The sequence below is a fragment of the Pseudopodoces humilis genome, chromosome 6, assembly GCF_049639895.1.
Source record: "Pseudopodoces humilis isolate 2021_Gansu_Grassland_sample_001 chromosome 6, ASM4963989v1, whole genome shotgun sequence".
NCBI classification, from domain to species: domain Eukaryota; kingdom Metazoa; phylum Chordata; class Aves; order Passeriformes; family Paridae; genus Pseudopodoces; species Pseudopodoces humilis.
Genome location: NC_142205.1, coordinates 31,166,073 through 31,187,784, shown reverse-complemented (window position 1 = coordinate 31,187,784; position 21,712 = coordinate 31,166,073). Strand labels below are relative to the sequence as shown.

At 41.3% G+C, this 21,712-nt stretch overlaps 1 protein-coding gene across 2 annotated transcripts; it reads left to right on the top strand.

The window, feature by feature from the left end:
• The first annotated feature begins 20 nt into the window (after positions 1-20).
• On the top strand, positions 21-21,415 carry CYP4V2 (cytochrome P450 family 4 subfamily V member 2). 2 transcript variants are annotated; one of them, XM_088056704.1, is made up of 11 exons: positions 21-709; positions 10,224-10,336; positions 10,906-10,991; positions 12,499-12,689; positions 13,101-13,170; positions 14,172-14,298; positions 16,103-16,294; positions 18,097-18,199; positions 18,528-18,662; positions 18,828-19,007; positions 20,583-21,415. In XM_088056704.1, exons 2-11 carry the CDS (start codon positions 10,307-10,309, stop codon positions 20,756-20,758), a joined length of 1,290 nt encoding a protein of 429 aa, XP_087912830.1. In that variant the 5' UTR covers positions 21-709; positions 10,224-10,306; the 3' UTR covers positions 20,759-21,415. The 2 variants fall into 2 exon arrangements, with proteins under 2 accessions (XP_087912830.1, XP_005517737.1); XM_005517680.3 differs by lacking the exon at positions 21-709 and adding an exon at positions 7,678-8,001.
• Positions 21,416-21,712: the final 297 nt, after the last annotated feature.

The following is a 21,712-nucleotide window of genomic DNA, read 5'->3' as shown; positions in this document are numbered from 1 at the left end:
CTGTTCCTGCTGTTTCCCTAAAGATGTTCTAGTCTATCTAGATATTAGTCATATATAAAATTTATAGTTTTAAATTTATACTTTTAAACAGGAGTTTGCAGTACTTCAACTGCTAATTTAACATTTCTTCATTTTTCAATCTGTCTCATTATTATATTATTATAATATTTGATCTCTTACAAATATTATCTGTACCAACCTTTTTTTCTTCTTCCTTTAATTGTTTTGAAATCTCATTTATTGCTGTTCTAATCATCAGTAACTATGGGAATTTCTGAGGTAAACTTTGTTTGCAGCAAGTAATGTTTTCCCTGCCAAGCCAAACATATTTGTAGATGCCGAGCAATTGAACCACATGCTGACAAATCTGTAAGACCATTCCCACTTTTTGAGATTTCTTGTAAAAATTAAGAGAAGAGCAGAATAACAAGTGTCTGTTTCTGCAGCTTAAAAAGGAAGATTTTCTAATTACTAGAGCAATGGATTGCTTTCGGGTGGCAAGAGAGAGGAAGAAGGATGTTTGCTGTCTACCAGAAGTATTTTAACACTTCTCACTTTTGGTCAGTTTTTGGGCACCTGACATCTTACATCCTGACAGTCATTATAGACTCATTTCAGATTGGCAGGTACCTCAAGGATCATCTGTTCCAATCTTTCCTGGCAAAAGCACAGTCTGGATGAGATGGCCCATCACCCTTCCAGCTGAATTGTAAGTGTCCAATGTTGGAGAATCCACCACTTCCCACATAGTGCAGAGATTATTCCAATGGCTGATTATTCTCATTGTGGAAAGTTTTCCTCTTGTGTCCAGTTGGAATCTTCCCAGGTGTAACTTGCACACACCACTCCTCACTTTTCCATAAGACTCCATATGAAAAGGGAATTTCCATCTTAGCAGCCACGCTTTAAATACAGGAATGCAGTGATAAGGTGTGCCTAAGCTTCTTTTTTTCCAAGCTGGACAAATCCAGTTTTCTCAGCTTTTCCTCACATGACAGGCTACCCAGGAATTTGGTCACCGTTGTTGCCCTTTGCTGCACCTTCTCTACCCTGTCCACTCTCTTTTTTGTATAGCAGGGACCAAAACTGAACACAGTATTCCAGGCTGGCCTGACCAGAACTGAGTAGAGTGGGATAGTTACTTTATCTCTCCTGGTGTTGATGCAGCCAAGTCTTGTATTGGCTTTCTTTGCCGCAGCAATAAACTTCACTCACACTGAGCTGTTTGTGTGCCAGGTCCCTTTCCATAGAGCTGTTCCCTAGCCAGCCTGTGCTGCTCTCCTGGATTGTTTTGCCATGTGCAGGACCTTATATTTGTCCTTATTGAACTTCATAAGGTTCTTGTTAGCCTAAGTTTTCAGCCTGTCCAGGTCCTCTTGCAGGGTGGCTCTCCCTTCCAAAGTGTCCACTGCCTCACTCAGTTTGGCATCACTGACAAACTTCACCCAGGTACACTTGATCCCATAATCCAAGCCACTGATGATGCTAAACAGCGTTGGGCCCGGTATCATTCCCTGGGGGAATTCCACTTATGGCAGTTGCCAGTGTGAAAGGGAGCAATTTACTACCACCCTCCAGGTGTGGCTGGTCAGTCAGTTCCCCACCCACCGCATGGATCCCACATCCACACCATCACATAGACATTTCTGTAGGAGGAGGCCGTGGGAAGCCGTATCAGAAGCCTTGGAGATACGCAGGTAGGCAATGTTCACCGCTGGCCCCACATCAACCATGCGGATTCATTTGTTGTAAGAGGCAATCAGGTTTGTCAAGCACAATTTGTCCTTGGTCAATCTATGCTGGATTTTCCTAATCATGGGCTTCATTTGATTTGTAACAGCCCCCAGGAAATTTTGTTCTATAGGTTTCCCAGGGACTGAAGTAAGACAGATGCGCCTATAATTTTCTGGATCCTCTCTGAAGTCCTTGTAGATAGGAGTGACACTAGCCTTTTTTCAATCTTCTCGGATGTCCTCCAAATTCCACAACTCGAAAATTATGAGAGTGGCCTTGAAGCTCTATCAGCAAGCTTTCCTTGATTTGATACTGTCAGAGTGCATCAATGTGTAGAGGTCAAGCTAGTCAAGGTAGTGTAATAGTTCACATGCCATCCTTTCCTTCACAGATAGTGGGTCTCTGTTTGCATCAGCCAGGATTTTTTTTTTCTCAAGGCCTGGTATTGGTGAAAGGACAAGGGTGAAGAAAATGTTGAGTACCTCTGCTATTTCAGCCTTGTTGGTGACTAATTCATCTCTTCTGTTAAACAGTAGGCAAATACTTTCCTTCTGTCTCTGCTTGTTTACATACCTGTCCTGGTTTCAACTGGCATAGAATTTATTTTCATCCTCGTAACTGGCACTGTTAAACCACTGTGCTGTGGTTTAAATTGGTATGAGAATAATGTTAATTGCACCCTAATGATTTAGTTCTTGCTAATTTGCATTTGCCCTACATCAAAGACCTTTCAGTGTCCCGTACTCTGCCAGTGAGAAGGTCCACAAGAAGCTGTGAGGGGCCAGGACCGCTGACCCCAACTGGTCAAAGGGATATTCCATACCATGGAAGGCCCTGCTCAGTACATGAACTAGTGGGGGGTAGCAGCTGGGAGGGACCTATTGGTGCTTGGGGGTAGATTGAGGTCAGTGGGTGCTAAGCAATTGTTTAGTGTAATTGCTTGTTTCTTGGGTTTTGTTCCTCTCTCTTCCTGTTTTCACTTCACTTTATTATATTTCAATCATTAAACTTTTCTTATCTCAACCCATGGGTTTTATATTTGTTCTGATACTCCTCTCTGTTGTACTGGGATGGGGTGTATGCATGGTACTTCATCGTGGTCTAAGCTATGATAGTACCTGAAGGACTGTTGTAGTTTTTGATATCTCTGACAAATTTCCATTTGAGCTGAGGTTTTGCTTTTCTAACTGCGTGTCTGCATACTCTCGCAATGCCCTTGAACATAATCCTGAAGCCCAGAAGAAGGTTCACAGAGAACTGGACAAGGTGTTTGGTAAGTTTTCCATTCCTCCTTTATCAAGACTGAAGAAATTGAGATCGGAATGCACCATGTTTTTAGGGTTAGAAAAGTTGCTAGAGGTGGCTGGGAAGGGTGCTGGAATACCCGCAGGAGAGTACTGAGAGAGTTTCCCAAGTAAAGGGTAGGATTTTTTTTTTTTTTTATGGTAGAGCAGTCATAGACAGCCACCTATTTGTTGTTGTTTTGATCCTTCTTCCCTTTTTCTCTTCAGGAGGATATCAAGTATTGAATGGCACATATACTCTTGTTGTAATTTGTGCCCTACTGAGATTTTCCCTGACCTGGAGGAGTTTAGTCCTGAGTGATTCTTCCCTTGACATTGTAAGGAAAAACACCTGTATGGTTTCCAAATGGTTAATGTTGATAGTTTACATGCATCCATCACTTTGTAATGGACATTTCTGGTCTCACTAGGGGGTGATGTGAAGGACTTTTCACCTCTATTTTTCCTTTCAGTCTTGTAATTTTTTCATGGTAGGCTTTTCAGCTGAGTATAGGTGTCATGGTGTCAGTAGCAGTGCTGCTACTGGGGTGGCTAGAGGGGAGAATACAATTCTTGCTGGCTTCACTCTGGATCTACTGCAGGACATATCTGAGTTCACCAGCTAAGCCAGTGACACCTTTGTGAAAAAGTATTTACAAGTGTACAAAAAAATACTAAACAGACAGAGGAGTGGGGGGAGGGAAAAGAGATGGAAACAGCAGTGCAAACACCAAGGTTACTGAAGGAAAAGGAGGCAGTGCTCCAGGCTCAAGAGCAGAGATTCCTTAGCAGCATGTGGAGAAACCATGCTAGAGCAGGAGAAAAGAGTGAGGAGTGAGCAGCAGAGAGGAACTTTTGTCTTAGTTTCTAACTTCTTCATTATCTGTTTTTAATTGTCTATAAATTAAATTGAATTTCCAAAGTTGGGTCTGTTTTGCCAATGGTAGCAAATCAGCAATCTTCCAGTCTGTTTTGGCCCATAGTCTAGTCTATTTTTCATCCTTGTTGAGGGAGGGGAGTGGGTGGGTGAGTGTCTGACTGCTGGCCAAGGCTAACCCATGACAGCTTCTAAGGGGATGTACAGCTATGACTGTTATGTGCAGGCACATCAAACATGGACAACTAGAACTTGCTAGAGCAAATACTGGTATAAAACCTTCCATGCTACAAGAATGCAGGTTTGCAGTGCTGTGCTTCTGTGACCCACAAGTTTTTCCTTATCTTTAACTGCCCTGTTTACTCACTCTTCATGACCTCTGGCTCACTTAATGTAGTATGTTGCATGCTGCTAAATGCTTTCTTTAAACTTGCTGGGGTTTAGCAAGAAGGCCCTGTACAATCTAGCCAAATCACAGAGAAGTGGGTGGAATCTTCACTTGTGACCTTGGACAAGCTGTAATCATCTAGTTTGGGAGTGTGCTCTTTCCTTGACACATTAATGAACAAATATAGGTGTGGTGCTTTGGTAGCTACTTTGTGTTAATTGTCTATTAGTTATGCCAACATCACTGACACCTTATCAGAATTGCTTTACAGTAGTTTGTGTTCTGGGGCATGAGCGATGGTCTCTGTTACTGTAAGTCATGTTGTGGTAGGGAAGATTATGGTTTCTTAGGAGGTAGGCCTTTGTGTTCTGTTGGGGATAATCCATTAATGCAAAATGTCTTGTAGTGAAGTATCTCAAGTAGTGGCTATGGAACAAAGCAGTTGCTGCTGTACAGTGAGCCCTAGCTTGCAGAAACTAAGCAAGGTATGCTTGATGGAGGTGGTATCAAACCTATCAGTCTGTCTCTGAACAACAGCTGTGGTCTCTTGTAGAGAAACATTTTAACAGAGTAAAAGCATGATATTTTAGTAAAAGCCTGTCTGCACAACCCAGCTTTCAATCCAGCTGACAATCTTAAAGGCAGTGTCCTTGAAACTCTCCTGGAGCAGCGAGAATAAAGAAAAACAATGGCATTGTGTACTTGGAAAAGAATGTAAAACAACATGTATTAACCAATAGTAACTTGTTAAGCCCCGTGAACCCTTAAAAGGACCCTATAAAAGTGTGCTAAAGATAGAAATAAACAACGTTCGCTATACTTCTGTGAAGACTCAGTGAATAGTCTGAGCGGTTTTCCATTAGTCTCTGTCTCACAAATGCTGTTAGTCTCCTTTACCTGTGTGAGAAAGTGTCCACAGAAGGATTTGAAGCTGGAGTCTTCCTCAGGACTTGTTCTTGGAAGCCTAGATTATAGGCATGAAATTTAGTATCAGGCCCTAAAATTCCTCTCTGAGGACTGGGGAGATCTCTGAGCTCTTCAGCTGTCCAGCTGATGACATATTTTGAAATGGAGACGTACTGTGTTCTATTTTCTTTGTCTAGGCGATGGCTGTTTTGGACTACAAATAGCCTGTTTATTTCAGAGTAGCTTTCTGCATAAAGGTTAATCACATTGCGATAGTGTGTGTTTAGAAAGAGAGAAGCTCTTGCTAAGAAAGCCTTTCTTAAGAATAAAACAGTTTTTGAGAATGAGCTGTGTACTTCTCTATTGTCCTTCTGTTGTTTTGTCCCTCTGCCTTGTTTTGCTTTGTTTCTGGCTTTTTTTAAAAATTTGTTTGTTTTGGTTTGGTTTTGGTTTTTTCCTTGCTGTTAATGATGATTTTATTACTTTTCTTAATGAAGAATCCAGGCTGCATTCTAGGGACTAGCAGAAGCCCATGTTGTTACTGTGTCTCTTGACTGACACAGCTGCCTAACAAGTTGCTTTTGTCAGCACTGATAGATATGCTTCCACTTACGCAAGAGGCCGAATAAGAGCAGGTTTGCACTGTTACAAACATTTATAAATTAGAAGATTCACTAACCAGTGGAGTGCTCACAGAAATCCAATACTGAACAAATAGCTCTCTGGGTAAAAAGGAAATTCTGATCACAGTCTTGTAGAAAACTCATTTCCTACAGAACATCCTCCAAGTTTTGTTATGATTCCAAGTCTTGGTGACATAATTAGGCCTCAAAGATGCTAGACCTCTGTTTTCCTGTTTCTTGGGTATGTATCTTTTATGTCTCATTCCAGTGTTTCAGCTGTCTTTTATTAACATCATCACCATTGTCAGCTGCTGGCAGGATGTTGCAATGTTTGTTTTGCAGTGTTCTCTACTGCTGTCCCAATGCCTTTCCACCTTCTCCTTGCTGTTTCACAGGAGTGTTTTTTGTTTGTTTTTTTGTGTGTGTTTCTTTTTTTGTTGTTTTTTTGTTTTTTTGATATTTGTTCTTTTCCTGTAGAAGGAGTAATCAGCAGTTAGAACTACAGATTTTAACTCAGAATCACAAACAATCACTTCATCTAATTATTGGTCTAATGAAGGCAACAAACTGTAAGACTTTTTGTAAATATGAGAGTATAATTATTCAGCTGATCTCCATGTTAAAAAGACAAAAGATGAGTCTCTTTATCCTATGTGCTTGCTTCCTTCCCAGGATGTTACCTGAACAAAAGAGGGCACTGATGATTGTGTAACTTGCCTGTGTCTTTGCAAGACTGGGTATATATCTGCTGCTTTCCGTCACAAACCAATACAATCAACAGCAAGAGTAGCAAAGTTCATTTCCAGCTGTTTTTGCTGTGCAGAAAAATCAGTTGGCATTTATAATAAAGCCTCTTCTGGGAGATTACAAGAGCAAAGTGCCAAAATTTACTCTTGTCTGCTGCCAAGGGTCACAAAAACCTTACTTAACTTCTGATGTTCTGAGTTTCTGTTTGTGTTTTTTGTCTCAGTTGTTTTGTTTATGCTGTTTGTTGATTTGCTAAAAATGCTTGTGGAGTCAGTGCAGTAATTTTTTGTACAAAGCAAAGAGGATAAATGTGACTATGGCCATAAATACCATTTGTGCTTTATTTGGGGGTTGAAGTTTTGTGACTTGGCTGTGAACCATGATGCCTCTACTAAAATTCTGTTTGACCAAAAGATTCTGAGCACCCACTCTGAGAAACAGATGCTCAGTAGCCCTGCAGCAGTGAGAAGAGCCCTTGGGTCCTCCTGAGGCAGGAGGGCAGTGTATGTGGTGGGTTCAGTATTGTGTCTACCCAGGCACTTTGCAAGTTGAGGCACAGGTGCTGATGCTGCCAGTTGTTTTATTGGCACCCTTTAGCCTGTGCCTGAGCATCAACAGTGAGATCAGTAAAGGCCATATGAGCTGAGAAGCATCAGTGTGCTTTGCAGTGCTGCTGTTGATCAGGGGTCTTTATGGGCTTTGGTTTTTGTAACCGCTTGAAGCCATCAACCCAGCTGGAAAGAGGTGTTCTCCATCTGGCCCTTCAGTCATTGTGTTGGACATCACTGGAGCAGTTCTCTATGGCAAAATGGTGTTGAGCACCTCAGAACAGATTGGGAAAGATTATATTGAGAAAACTCATCTATAATCAGCAAAAAGGTGTTTTTTTCTCTTGAAGATGTTTTTTTCTTTCTGAGTTATTGTGTGGGCCTGCAAAGGTTTTCGCTCGTCACTTTGCTCGAGCCAAGTGGGGGCAGGAAAGCAGCACTGTTCCCTGCGGCTTGCCTGCCACCAGGAAATGCTAGTAGGCAGCCTCTCAATAGGAGTGTTTTTTAACTCTGTTTGTTTTCCTGGCAAGAAGCTACGCCAGTGGCCTGTGTGGTGGCTCCGCCTCCTGCTCTTCTGGCCAGCTTCTCCACACACTTGGCATACTGCAGCTGCAGTGCCGGGTACAGGCAGTGCCAGGTTTGCTTCAGGGATCAAGGCTCAGAGCAGGAGCCTGAGAGGTGACGATGGAGGTCCTGGAGGGATTCTCAGGGAAACCCCAGCTGCTGCCCTGGGGAGCTGGGATTATTGCTCTGCTTTTGACAATCGTGACTGTGTGCTCCCTGTCCTCCCTGATGGAATACTGGAGACGATGGCGGATGATGAGCTCAATCCCGGGTGTCAGCCCCAACTATCCTGTGCTGGGAAATGCCCCGCTCTTAGAGCGGAAAGGAGAAGGTAATGCCAGCTCCCACTGTGGCGCAGCTGTGAGTTCCCTGCACTGCATGCTTGTGTGGCTGGCTGGGGAAGGGGATTGGGGTGTCAGGATGGTGCTCTTGTCTTTAGGTCTCTCTGGGCAATGTGAGAGAGGGCAGTCTCTCTCACATTGAGAGTGAGGGGAGTGGGCGGTCAAGAGAAAAAGAGCATAAACTGCATAAATGTGGTATTATTATTGGTCTCGAAGATTAACTAGAGGTTAAATATGACGGCGCTGCTGCTGGGCTCAGACCGTTAAGTTGTTGGTAGGGTGGAGCACGAACGCTGTGGAATGTTGTTTTAGTGAGAGGGAGGCGTGCTGTGGGCTCTTGCAGGAAGTGCTGTTTCACCACAAAGTTAAAACACTATATCCTCATGACTTTTTGCTGTGATCCAAACAAAATGTGGAACAATTACCTTCCCCCAAGCAAGCATGTGCAAGGGACTTTAGCATGCCAAATTGCTTCTACGCGGGCTCACTTCCAGAATCATCTGTTACTTAGATTTATGTGTTAGATGTGAAAGAACTTGCTGAACATTTGTAGTACATCCCTCAAAAGCAAATCTTTTTGTTCTTTAACTGATTAATGGAGCCTTCTTTTTGCCAGGTGCGTGAGGGAGCTCTGTTGTGTTGGATTTCCAATTGGTACTCATTTTTTAACAGGAACATATTTCTTAAGGAGTTTGTGTTATGAAAGCGTTGCTGAGTCTGCTGCCAGTGGCCCACACTCCTCTGTGTGTGTTTGTGATGCCTGTGTATGCCACATCTGCTCTGTGCACATGTGCTGCTGGCTGTGCTGCTGTGTATGCTGCCAGAAGAGAGACTAATGGGTTGTGGGAGCAGGGTGAACTCAAGTGGGAGTACAGCATTAGAACACAAATTCCCAGTGCTGATCCATGCTGAGACACAGTACCTCTGTTCACAAGGCACACTGTCATATCTCTCCTCTGGATCCAGTCCCATATTTAAGTACAAATATGAGACATCTGTGGTGAATGTGAGGGCAGGCAGATTTCCACAGAGATGACTTTGGGGAAGCAGTAGGAGGATCATAGGATGTTTATATGAGCTGGACTGAGAGATTAATTTACTTTTATTTTTCTTTCTTATCCTCTTTTTAAAAAATCTTCTTAAAAAAACCCCAAACCAAACCAGAACATTGTTTCAATCTTCAGAAAGCAAATTGATGCGAACTCATGTTTTGTGTAGTCCCTAATCTCATTTGTTAGCAGGAATCCCACAGCTTCTGTGCTTTAGTTAAGGAATCACATAGGTCCTATGTCCAGCCTTTTCTGTTCTTGTTTATTTATGTAAAAAGATGTGAAGATTGTGGTTTATAATATTTTTCATGAAAAATATGACCAAAAAAACTTCTAAAAAGGGTAAGTTTCTATAGCAGAAAGGAAAATAACTTTTCATATAATGGGGATGTTTTTATTGGTATTGCTAGACAATTGCTGGAAAATGTTATTCTAATTGTGGCAATATTAGGAAAAATATTTTAAAAATAGCAAAATAATCTAACACTCTGAATTGTGTTAGATGAGGTGTCAGAACTTTTCGTAAGACTAGGGAAAGCTGTATTTGAGCATCTGTTAGGAAATTATATATTTTTCTAATATTAAGCTTGTTTCTGAAAGGGCAAAGAAGTGTTTAATCCTTGAACATCCTGAGAGTGGCCCCCACCTCTAATATTGCAGAATGAACCTGTTCTCTGTGATGAGATAGTATCCAAGAGACCTTTCTGAATCAAATAAAACTTTTATCTACTGTTCTTCTGTTGCCAACAGATTCAGCTATCTCCAATCTTTCTGTATAGCTGAATTGACAAGACATGGACTGGATAATTGTATAATAATGTGGGAGGAGAATTCACTGTGTTGCTGAGCTCACTGGTATGAAGTCCAACTGGCAGCTGGACAACACTGGTATCCCTCAGATTGATCTGTGGCATAAATGCTGCCATAAATAAATAAATGTGGCATAAAATAAATGTGGCATAAATGAGTCTGTGCCTGAAGAGAGTAGAACACCTGAATTGTAAAATCTACAGGTGCAAAAGATGCTGCTTGGTCACAGCAGCAGGTTAAAACTACAACAAAAATCAAAATTGCAGGGCATGTGGTGCAAAAGAGTTCATTATAGAAGCCTTTCTTATTTTGCAAAACCCCTTGTGAAACTCTACTCTTATTTTCTATTCCAGATTTTTTTAAACAGCTGCAGTTTTATACTGAAGAGTTCAGAAGTTGTCCATTGTTCAAACTTTGGATAGGACCAGTGCCTCTCATGATATTGTATCATCCTGACAGTGTGGAGGTGAGTGTGCTGGTCTCCTGTCTAGTCTACTGTCATGCAGAGCAGTGTCCAACCTGTTAGTTTCTATTATCTCAACGTAATTTTTGTTAAAAAGGGCTTGGACTGATTTGCTTTAGGATGGTTCTCTGAGTTAGTGCTAAACAAAGATGTAAAGTGAATGAATATAAAAAGGCCTAGTCAGTGGGAAATGGAGAGATTGAAGATTACCAGCAAATGAAAGCATTGAAGAAACATTAGCTTTGTTTTCACATGTGTGAAAGCTTCTGCTGCCATGGTCAGAATAAACAAGCAGATAGCAAGGAAGATGGGACCACTGAAATAAGGATAGAACATTAGGAAATTCAGGTTGCAATGCTTGTGTCTCTTTGACAGACTTCTGCATTAAAACTTGGTGGGTCTGTTTTGATGCTATGAAATGTAGTCATTAGTTTTGCTGCTGACAGTGATTGTCCTTGAACTAGAAAGACAGTGTTGTTTCTCTGTTGGAGTGTTTATTGAAGAAATAGTGAAGACATCTCTCTCCATCTAAGAAGTAATATTTTTTTCCTCTCGGTTCATTTTTCTGACAGGTTATTCTGAACAGTTCAAAACATATAGAAAAATCATACCTGTACAAATTCCTGCATCCATGGTTGGGCACTGGACTTCTGACAAGGTATAATGTATAATGAAATGCAGGTGCACTGCTGTCTTTTTGAAATTTACAGGGTACATGATAAGAAGAGGTCTTGGTGGCAGGAATGCTGTGCGTATTTCTGAACAAAGAGATTGTGTGCATTGCTTATCTCAGCTGGTCGTACTGCAGACCAGTAGGATAGGCCTGAGGCTGGTGATGCTTTGGGGTAGGATCAGAGAGTATCTGCACCCTGTCCTTAATTTCATTCATGAAATAGAGGATCATGAGAAGTGAGCCTGGGTAGGAGCATAAATCAGCAGTGGAGAGAAGGAGGAGCAGTGGTATAAGGGTTTGGTGTCCTCCAGTCTTGGAAGGGCAAAGGAAGGATTGATCTGGATGATGCAGATATTCAAAAGTCAGAGCAAGGTAAGTATAGAGTGGCTTTCTTGTACCTTTGAGCCTCTTCTGAGTTTTTGAGAAAAGGTCCAGGTCTCTGTGTTACCTTTGTTGCTTGTTTGGAGCCCTCAGAGGTGAACTCCTCATGCTTTATGATGGGACCATGGTATTGTAAAAGCCAGCTGTGATCATTGGTGTGGGAAGTGCAAGTTCATGTGAGACGATGAGGCATGCATTTTGTCCTGAGTTTTGTTCCTGGCCTTTAGGAAGGCAGTAAATAATCAATACCAATGTGCAGAGGTGAGGTCCATGGGCATCAGGCATGGTGTATCCTCACTGTCCTTCCTTACTTGTTGCTTTGTCTTCCATAGATGTACAAAGGTATTTTGACTTCCTTGTGCTTGCAAAAATGTAATGGAGGAGAATGTTCCAGTCTCTGCTGGTTAGGGACAGCAGTAGCAGACAGCAAGCAGATATGCTTGCGTGTAGAGTGCCCCAATAGCAAGTTAACAGAGGGGGTGGTGTGATAGTTTTACCCTGTAAGCAGAAGTGCCAGCTGTGTGCTTGCAGGGCATGTGACTTAGAAAAAGTAACCAAGGGCCCCTAGGAAGCTGGTGACACTCACTGTGGCTCCATGCTTTTCATTGGCATGTGGGGAAGTGATTACCTGTCTCCAAGGAGGTAGATTGCAGCCAGGCCTTGAGGCAGTCATTTTTATAATTTCCCTAGGTCCTAGTTCTCTGCAGGCCTCATTTCATGGCCAGTGGATGAAACACAACTACTAATTCAGAGAGAAGGGTGGTGGGTTGAAGCCTTGATGCTGAATAGCTGGTTTGGCCTCTGGCTGGCTTCTGCTTGGTCCCTCTGAGCCTGTGCACTGACTAACGAGGATGTATTGTCTGGAGGCTTTTTGGCATCTCTTGTTTGCTGAGATCAGCTGGAGAAATGGTGGCTTCTTCTTCCAAGAGACCTGGAGCAAGAAAAAATTCCATTTGCTCCTTGTGTGGAGTGCCATGAACAGCTTGAAGAGACATCGAGAGTGTGTCCACCTTTTCTAGGCTGCAGTATTTAATGTGTACTTCCTGTAATGGTGAAGATATTATTTTTGACTTGGAGTTTTTAGCCTTCCTTCTCCCCATTAATTTTACAGCACTGGAGACAAGTGGAGGTCGCGGAGAAAGATGATAACTCCCACATTCCACTTTGCAATCTTGAATGACTTTCTAGAGGTCATGAATGAACAAGGAAATATTTTGGTGGAGAAACTTGAAAAGCATGTTGACAAGGAGCCATTTGATGTCTTTATGGACATCACTCTGTGTGCCCTTGATATCATTTGTGGTAAGTCCTGTTCAGTTATTGTGGTAGAACTGTGAATGATGCAGAAGATCATGAGTTTAGCATGTGTCATGTGCCAGTTTTTGTAAGATGATTGAAGAGTAATATCCCTGAATATTTTCTAAATATACTTCCATCCTTCCCAATCTTTTTCCCAGGCTTTATTATGTGCATCTGAGCAGCTAAGTTTGTGGGACTGGCAGGATAGAGGTAGCAGTCTGAAGTGAGGTTGTCTTGAGGAGCAGGATTCCTGGGCATGGAAATAAAAAGAAAGCTCATTCCCTGCAAAGATATATGTGTATTCACTTGTCAAAGGGATGGTGTGGTGACAGTCAGAAGATGGGAGCAGTAGTAACTTACTGTGTACACTGCATTTCACTTTGCACTTGTGAAATATTGATGTTTTCCTTCTAGAAACAGCAATGGGCAAGAATGTGGGTGCCCAGAAGAATAAGGATTCTGACTATGTTTCTGCTGTCTACAGGTAAACTCACATTTTCCTTAATTACTTTGGAGTTGAGCTGAAATTAATGCTGCTGGTGTCAGGAAGGAAGGCCAGGGAGTCAGAGATGGAGGGATGTAAAGCATTGGGACAGATTAACCCTGAGTCACTAAATACCCTGGAGGTGTTTGAAAGACATGTTCCTATGGCACTTAGGGTCATGGTAATGGACTGGGTTAACACTAGGTTAACAGTTGGACTCCGTGATCTAAAATGTCTTTTCCAACCTAAATGAATCTGTGATCCTATGATCTCACTCCTAGATTTTGATAGTGCTTGTTGAAACAGGTATGATCCAAAAGAGGGGTAGATCTGAAGGGTTTGATTATCATTGGTTCCTTGACCTTTCCAAATTGTACAAGTGTGCTTGAAGTTGGTAAAAATTACTCCTCTGCAACTGAAGCATGTGCAAGAACTGAATAGCAATGACAATCAGCCCTTCCAAATGTGCTCCAGTTGTGTTTGAGCATACTTGAAGTCTCATATTGTTAATTTTAAATACATTTTAAGTACTTTTATGTGTGATCTGGAATCTGCATATTCAAGTAGGAATGCAGTGCTCTCAGAAACTGAGTTCTTGGGGCAGATATTATGGGAACCTGTCATGAATAGTTCTTACAACACTGTCAGTGCTTTGCTGAAGTGGGGTGTGACTGGTCTGGATGACTTAATAGAACGCTTTCAAGAGGGTTCCAACTAAATGACAATATGCTGTCCTTCTCAGAGACCAGTCCTTAAAGATCTAAAACATGGTGATGCTAGGATAAGTAACAGAAAATTTGAGATTATGTAAAATCAAGACACAAATGTGACTGGCCTTCCTTTCAAATAATGGGTTTAAACCTACACTATATGTAAAGTCAATCATTTCATAATACTTCATATTAGGGTACATAGAAGTTTTTAATTTTTTTCTTGAAATGTGCTATAATTTGGTGTTTTTTTTAAAGTAATGGTACATGTTATAATTGTTTTGCCCCTAGGATGAGTGATCTAATCCAGCGGCGACAGCTAAGCCCTTGGCTTTGGCCTGATTTTTTGTATATATTGTTCAAAGAAGGAAGAGAGCACAAGAGGAATCTCAACATCCTTCACAATTTTACAGATACAGTATAGAGTCTTTTCAAAAAAAAATATTTATAATGATAATTTTCACTGTTGGATCAAAATTTTGCACTCAGATCTTCCAAATGGGGATGGGGTTCAACCTCCTTGATATGCTGGCTCTCTATTGGGGTACTGAGGAATTCCCTGAATGGAAGACAAGGGCTGACTTCCCTTTTAGAATCTCTGTTGAAATTAAACAAGGAAGTAGACTACTCCAAGGGAGTTCTAGAACTTGCAGGTCCTTGACAACTGAAACAAACAACAGAAATTGATTGAACTCTTGTTCTGCCCCAAAAGTTCCACAGCTGGATCACCTCCAACAGCTCACTGCCAAGTTTGGAGCGGTAAACACAGGGCTCTGCATGATAGTGCTACTGGATTCAGCCCTCAGAAACTGAAGGCTGTATTCATTTTCCCCTATTCAGAACAGAACTTCTGAGAGGAGCAAACACATGCAGGTCCCCAGATCAGCAGCAAGGCACTTTGATACAGAAATCATTAGGCATGCATCACTCACTTGGCACAAAGTAAAATGTTCTCCCACCTTAGACTGTGGAAGTAACAGCCCTTTCTCTCACCAAATAATTCCTATGTTATTCTTGCCAGAGTTTGCCCTCCCAAATCTACTATTAGGATGTTATCAGAGAGGCTGCTTTCCCTATGCATGTGTCCCATGATGTCACTGTATTAATGTCTGTGACAAAGGAAATAATCTTTGAACTTTGGCTACATATAATAAGCTACATTTACTCTGTTGGGTTTTTTTTGCTTCCATTTATTGGAAATTGCAGTAGTGAATCATGAAAGAGGCTCTTAAGAGGACCTAAGGCAACACTTGCGCTCTTCCCATGCTGGACTGGTGCACTGAATATAATAAGCCAAATCTTAGAAGATGACAAAGGACTGTAAATAATAGTTGCATCTGGTGTAGGTGCTGACAGCAAGTACTGAGGTGAAGGATGGGTCAATATGTGACACATGTGCATGTTTAGTAAGGAAAACAATGTGTGTGTATAGAACTGTATTTTTTTCTTCTGTTCAGTGAATCCTCCAAACAGAATTGCATGCTCTACACCCTTTTAAATGATTTTGTTGTTTTTAAGAGTAACACCAGTTTATTGAAGGGTTCTATTTTGGCTCTGCAACAGTGACAACAGTAAGAAATTTACATCTGGTACTGCATCTGTACTTTGACGTAAAAAAAGGAAATTCAGACATTGCTCTCATACTGGAGAAGATTCGGGAAGCTTTAGTGTAGCAGGTTCAGCAGTACTATGTGTAGCCTTGACCCAGGGTTCTGGGATGCCCTGGCTTCTCTTCACTTTCCTGAGTTTTTTGGAGGTTGGAAGTGAGATATTTCCTTAGTTCTCAGTTGGGATAGAGAAGATCTTATTGGTGATTAATGTGATCACACGGCGGTGATTTTTTTTGATGTGCTGTTGCCATTGTTTGCATTCATGATTGGCATGTTCCAGATACTCTGGATATGTCTACACTTCTTGATGACTCCCAGGTTGTTTATGTAGTTTGGCTATCTATTTCCTTGATTGCACAAAGGCTGTTCAGTTTTATTCTGTTTTTCTAAGTTTTATTCTATTGCTTGGGGCAAGAGAGGTTGGTCATAATTCACTACTAATACAAAAAGTCAGCTAAATTTCATGACCTAATGCTGACAGCTATGCTAACTATCTCATGTAGACTGCTACAGATGGACATTGTTGTTTTGATAAGTTAGGACAAAACTGTATGAGGCAAATGGTGTGCTTGTGCTGAATTCATCATATCTCATGTAATGGTTCTATCTCAGGTCATTGCAGAAAAGGCTGAAGAACTTAAAAGCGCCAAGCAAGAGAAACATGATAATGATGGCAGCTGTGAAGAAAGTGGTTCCAAAAAGAGAAAAGCATTCCTGGACATGCTGCTGAGTGCAACAGATGATGAAGGGAAAAAATTGAGCTACAGGGATATTCGTGAGGAGGTGGATACTTTCATGTTTGAGGTAACCAAGGAACTCATTGGTTTATTGTTCTTTTGTTGTTGTAGTTTTGGATGGTTTTGTTTGCTGGGGTTTTTTTATTTTTTTTTTTTTTTACTCCAAACCCATGATTCAGAATTTGCAGGTGGTGACTCTTAGTTCAGAAGGTTGCTTTTAGCATGATGTTATTTAAGTCCTGGAAACCTAAGAGAAAGTACCAGTGCTTCTATCCTACAGAGGTAGGATAGGAACATTGGTATGCCCTAGAAAAATGTTGGACAATGAGTATGTGGTAGGCCCTGCCTATGTGAGCAGGCTCTACTCATGAAAGCAGGTGAGAAATAAAAGCTTAATGGTAGACATGGACCATGGGCTCTTGACTTTTTTTGCAAACTTCATTAACACTGAAGAGAACTCTAAATAGTTTAACAGTTTTGACTAGCATTTTGTCATGTCTCCACACATTTTTTCCCTTTCTACTTTCCCTGTATCTACATTGGCTACAGTCTTTTGGTTCTGTCATCCACTGTGCATCAGTGCTTCGACATTCTTGTCATAGAATGGCTTGGGTTGGAAGGGACCTTAAAGATGTCTAGTTACAACCCTCCTGCTATGGACAGGGATGTCATCTACTAGATTAGGTTGCCAGGGCCCCATCTCACCTGGCCCTGGACACCTTGAGAGACAGGACGTTCAAAACTTCTCTAGGCAACTTGTTCCTCACTAATCTCTGAGTAAAAAATTTCTTTCCAAAATCTAATCTAAATCTCTTCTCTTTCAGTTGAAAATCATTCCCTCTTGTTCTATAATTACCTGCTCATATCAATGTCATACTCCCTGTTTTGTTTTTTTAATAATTCCTCTCTAAGTACTGAAAGGCCACAATCAGGTCTTCCCAGAACCTTCTCTTCTCCAGGCTGAACAACCCCAACTCTCTGAGCCTGTCTTCAAGGGAGATGTGTCCCATCCCTCTGATTATCTTTAAGGCCCTTCTTCTTGTCTGATTCCCTAAGGGAGGATCTGAAGATTTTCTGGAATTTTTCACACACCATTAGATGGACCTGAATTCTCTCAGAAAAGCTTAATTCATAGAATCATATTAATACTGTTGTAACCTAAGAAACTCTCTTCTCATCTTGCCGTTTCAATACTACAACAGCATCCTGAACTTCACCGCAAGTGTGATCTTTTAGTATCAAAATCCTGTTTTGGTCAACTTTTCCCTTTTCTGTTCCTCCTTTTTTTTTTCCTATCCTTTCCCCCCCCCGCCCCCTTCTTTAGTTCACCTTTTGTCTCTCTTTTCCTTTCCTCTCCTTCACACAGTGCTGTGAACTAAGAGTTGATTCCCTTCTCATAGCAAACCAAGTATTTTCCCCTATGGCTACTGTACTCTGCCTCATTTGACCATTTTTAGATAGTTTTGTAAAGCTTACAAGTTATGTCCATTGTATCTCTCCTGTGATAGTCACTGGAGACTGTTGATGGATGTTGACTGGATCAACATCCCAGATGTTGACTGGACTGTAACCAAAAAGATGAATATACATCTGATTCATTGTGTAGATAGTTCATGCAGCTCCCGAGAATCAGAAGAGAGGGATTTTGCTTGGGTTATTTCAATACTTTCCCCTTTTGTCAGCACAATCGTGGATCACCTTTTATCTTGATAGTATGTTGAATAGAGTTATTAATTCTTGATTCTTGTTTTTATCATGGCCATGGGACTAGAAAGTCTCACTTTTCATACTATCTGCACACCTAAGTATTTACAAAGCCCACTGGTGCATGGGAATAGAGTTGAAGTGAATGTCTTTGTGTATCTGTAGGGCCATGATACAACAGCATCTGCTGTAAACTGGGTCTTATACTTGCTTGGACGTAATCCAGAAGTTCAGAAGAAGGTTCACAGGGAATTGGATGAGGAGTTTGGTAAGTTTCCATTCCTCCTTCATTGGGGTTTTGCTGTATTTGTGAGTTGAAATGTGTTAAAAGCTTAGAAGGGGATTTGGGAGCATGCCTTGTGACCCTTCTGTGGCTTTCAACAGCTAGAGGTGGTTGGGATGGGTGTGGAAAGGTCTGTTGGGGTGTACAACCAGCCTTATGTCTTTGGGGCAAGGTATGCATGTTCAATATATTTGTAACACCTTCTCTTATGTAGTCTTGGTGCATGATGAGAGTTTATAGGGGGATACAGAATGAATTTATTTAGCCAAAGATGGGGAGTTTCAGTCTTGGTCATCTCTCTGTTTTTGGACAGGCAATAATGAATGTTCTGTTACAATGGACAATTTGAAGAATCTTCGATACCTTGAATGTGTTGTGAAAGAAGCTCTTCGTCTCTTCCCTTCAGTTCCCATGTTTGCCCGTACCTTGAGAGAGGATTGCTGTATTAGTAAGTGGTGTTTTGTGTCTGCCACTTTCCCTTGTGTTAGTGTTTCTGCAGTGGAGATGTTTCCCAAGTAAAGGGGAGCATTGTTTTATTTTTTACTGTTTGGTTGTGTATAGGAAGTCGCTTGTTTGCTGTCATTTTGACTCTTCCTTTCTCTCTTCTCTTTAGAGGGATATCAGATACCAAGAGGTACAAATGTCCTTGTTTTAACTTATGCCCTACATAGAGACCCTGAGATCTTCCCTGACCCAGAGGAGTTCAGGCCTGAGCGATTCTTCCCTGAAAATTGTAAGGGAAGGCACCCATATGCTTATGTGCCCTTCTCAGCTGGTCCCAGGAACTGCATTGGTATGTATCTGAAGAGGAAGCCCTTGTAATATAACAGCTCTGCTTCTGAACGTGGTAGCTGAGACAGCAATTAGTACTGTTTGTATAGTGTTCTTCCTCACTCCCCACCCCTGAACTCTGGACACTGTGTGCCCTGCAAGCTGTCCCATTTGTTGAGCTGCCCCATTTTCTTCTTCCAGAGTATTTCCTTTCTTCCCAGGGACCAGTGTCTGTCATGCTGATGTTTCTTCCTCACTGCTGTGCAGCTTGGCAGCATGTTACTGGGCTCCTGTATTAGGACGTGATTGCTTGCAAATTTCTGATCCTCAGTGTCAGCAACACAGAATGAGAGAAGACACATGTAGTACACCTGTTTTGCTCTGGAAACACCTCATCTGCCCCTCTCAGGTTCTGAGCTGGATGTCCAAAGCATGCAATCTGCAACTGATGCATTCTTTCCCTTTTTCTGACACTGTAGTGGGTTTGGTGTTTTCTCTGTCATCCCAGAACTCGTTAGCACTTTGAGATGCCACTGAGATGCTTGGCGTTTATCTGTGCTTCAAGCAGAGACAGTGTTGATTGTAGAACATGTGAAAAGACTGTTCCCTGCACTGATTTTAAGTGGGGAACATTCAAAAGTTGTCCTGCCATTTACAATAATGGGAAATATTATTTTTTTGTTTGTGTTGTTTTTGTTTTTTGTTTTGTTTGTTTGGTTTGGTTTCTGGTTTTGTGGGATGCAATTGATTTGTTTTGATTTGGTAGCAGGTGCCCTTTTCCATAAGAGCAATACACTAGGTCTTTCCTTGTTCCAAAGAGAAATCTAATTTAATATAACATGTCTAGCTAGATGCTGAGTGTGCAGAAACATGTGCAGGAGAGATGGTTCATTAGTATCATTGCAGAAGTGCATCGTATTTACATATGTATGGACTTCCATCTGTGTATATAATAGAGAGGGGAGAACATAAAAGGTTCTCAGCACTGCGTTTTGTGTCCCATCTCTATTTTTTAGTTTTTGTGAATTGCCTCAACTGTGACATGCAGTTTGGTTTTCCTCACGTTTCTTTGTTCTCATGTTTCCTCCTTCACCTATCTCTGAATTATAAATTGAACTTTGCCCTCTGTGCTACCAAATCATCAGTGTGTATGAGGCTTAATGATCACTGAAAGATGGTCTGTCTGTCATTCCGTTGCATCTCCTTTTCTCCTCTCCACATATACGGAACCATGAGATTTTTCTCTTCCTACAGTCCCTGTGCTGCATCATCTGCTCTGGTCTGCTATCCATCCCCCTGCCTAGTCCATCCAAGAGACATGACAAGGCTGTGTTTTGTAGTAGTTCCATATAAAGGGTTGACTGTTTTCACATTGCTTGTTTGAGTTCTGTGTACTGTGGGAAGGAGGACATACTGTGGATTATCCCAAGAAGGCCAGAGTTTTCATGTAGAGAAAAGTGCTAGTGTTAGTTGTATCCATATGAACATGATTTTGGCCTAAAGCTAGTTCTGTTCTTAAGTCCTGTGAGCATGCAAGTGCAGCAGCTGTTGATGCAACCTGACAGTAATTATTTTTTTTCTGCCTTGTAACTGGTAGGTCAGCGCTTTGCACAAATGGAGGAGAAAACTCTTCTAGCCCTCATCCTGCGGCGCTTTTGGGTGGAATCATGTCAAAAGCCAGAAGAGCTTGGTTTATGTGGAGAATTGATTCTTCGTCCAAATAAAGGCATCTGGATTAAACTGAAGAGGAGACCAAATGCTGGATCAGAATGAAAGGAATTTGAAGTGTTTACTTCCAAGAGTTTTCAATCTATTTAAGCTGAGACATCTTTTAAATACAAATATTTTGCTGTCAGTCCAGCACTTTGTTTAAACTAATTGTTACTGTTTTATTAAGAAAGATACAGTAATAGCCCTAGCTGCTCTACTTTTATAGTGCTTGTGAACTTCATGTTAATCTTTGAAATGCAAATCTTTAAACCTTAAATTTAAACCCTGTCTTATCTGCTTAGATGAAACTATTCTATTGCCACAGTACCACAAAAACTTTATGGTAATAACAACAGTAATGCCTGTGATGAAGTGATCAGGTTACCTGCCATAGCATTTTCCAAGTATTTGTAAGGTTTTTTGGTTTCTTTGGTTCTGAAAAATTCAAGTGATAATCCTTCTTGGCACAATTTTTTTTTTTTGGTGATGGCTACCTCTGTAAAGATCAAGCAAAAATCTGATAATTTCACTCCTCCTTGGTAAGCATTTACATTAGTTTGTGAGAAGGGAGTGCTCTGAGTAATTTTTTAGCAAACCAAAAGCATTACTCTGTATAACTGTAGCAGGAACTAGACAGTATGCAAATTACACACAGGATTTCATAATGACAGAAGCAATGTATTTTTACAAACTTTGAGAATAAACTTCTACTATGCCTCAGTGTGGACTGAAATTGTATCTGTTGAAATTGCATGGCTGTGTGCAGGTAAATTGCTGATGAATAATTATTTCTTAGCATCCATTCCTCCAGGGAATCAATTTGATTTTACTGTGCTAGTCAAAGCTGAAACAATGAGCCAATGTGCTTTTCCTTCTAGTGCCCTGAAGGCAGAATACAGGGGTTTTTGCTAATTGATGTTGAAGAGGAATCACAGTGATGGAATGAAGTGCCTGTGAAAGTTTCTGATTGTACCTTCAGGATGGGTCAAAATCTGCTACAAGCCATAAAGCTGGAGA

Bases quoted from the DNA above. Each gene is read 5' to 3' on its own strand.
- CYP4V2 (XM_005517680.3), top strand. From the start codon at position 7,791: ATGGAGGTCCTGGAGGGATTCTCAGGGAAACCCCAGCTGCTGCCCTGG. The intron at 13,171-14,171 runs GTAAACTCACAT...TTTTGCCCCTAG, and splicing joins TATGTTTCTGCTGTCTACAG to GATGAGTGATCTAATCCAGC. The intron at 18,200-18,527 runs GTAAGTTTCCAT...GTTTTTGGACAG, and splicing joins GGAATTGGATGAGGAGTTTG to GCAATAATGAATGTTCTGTT.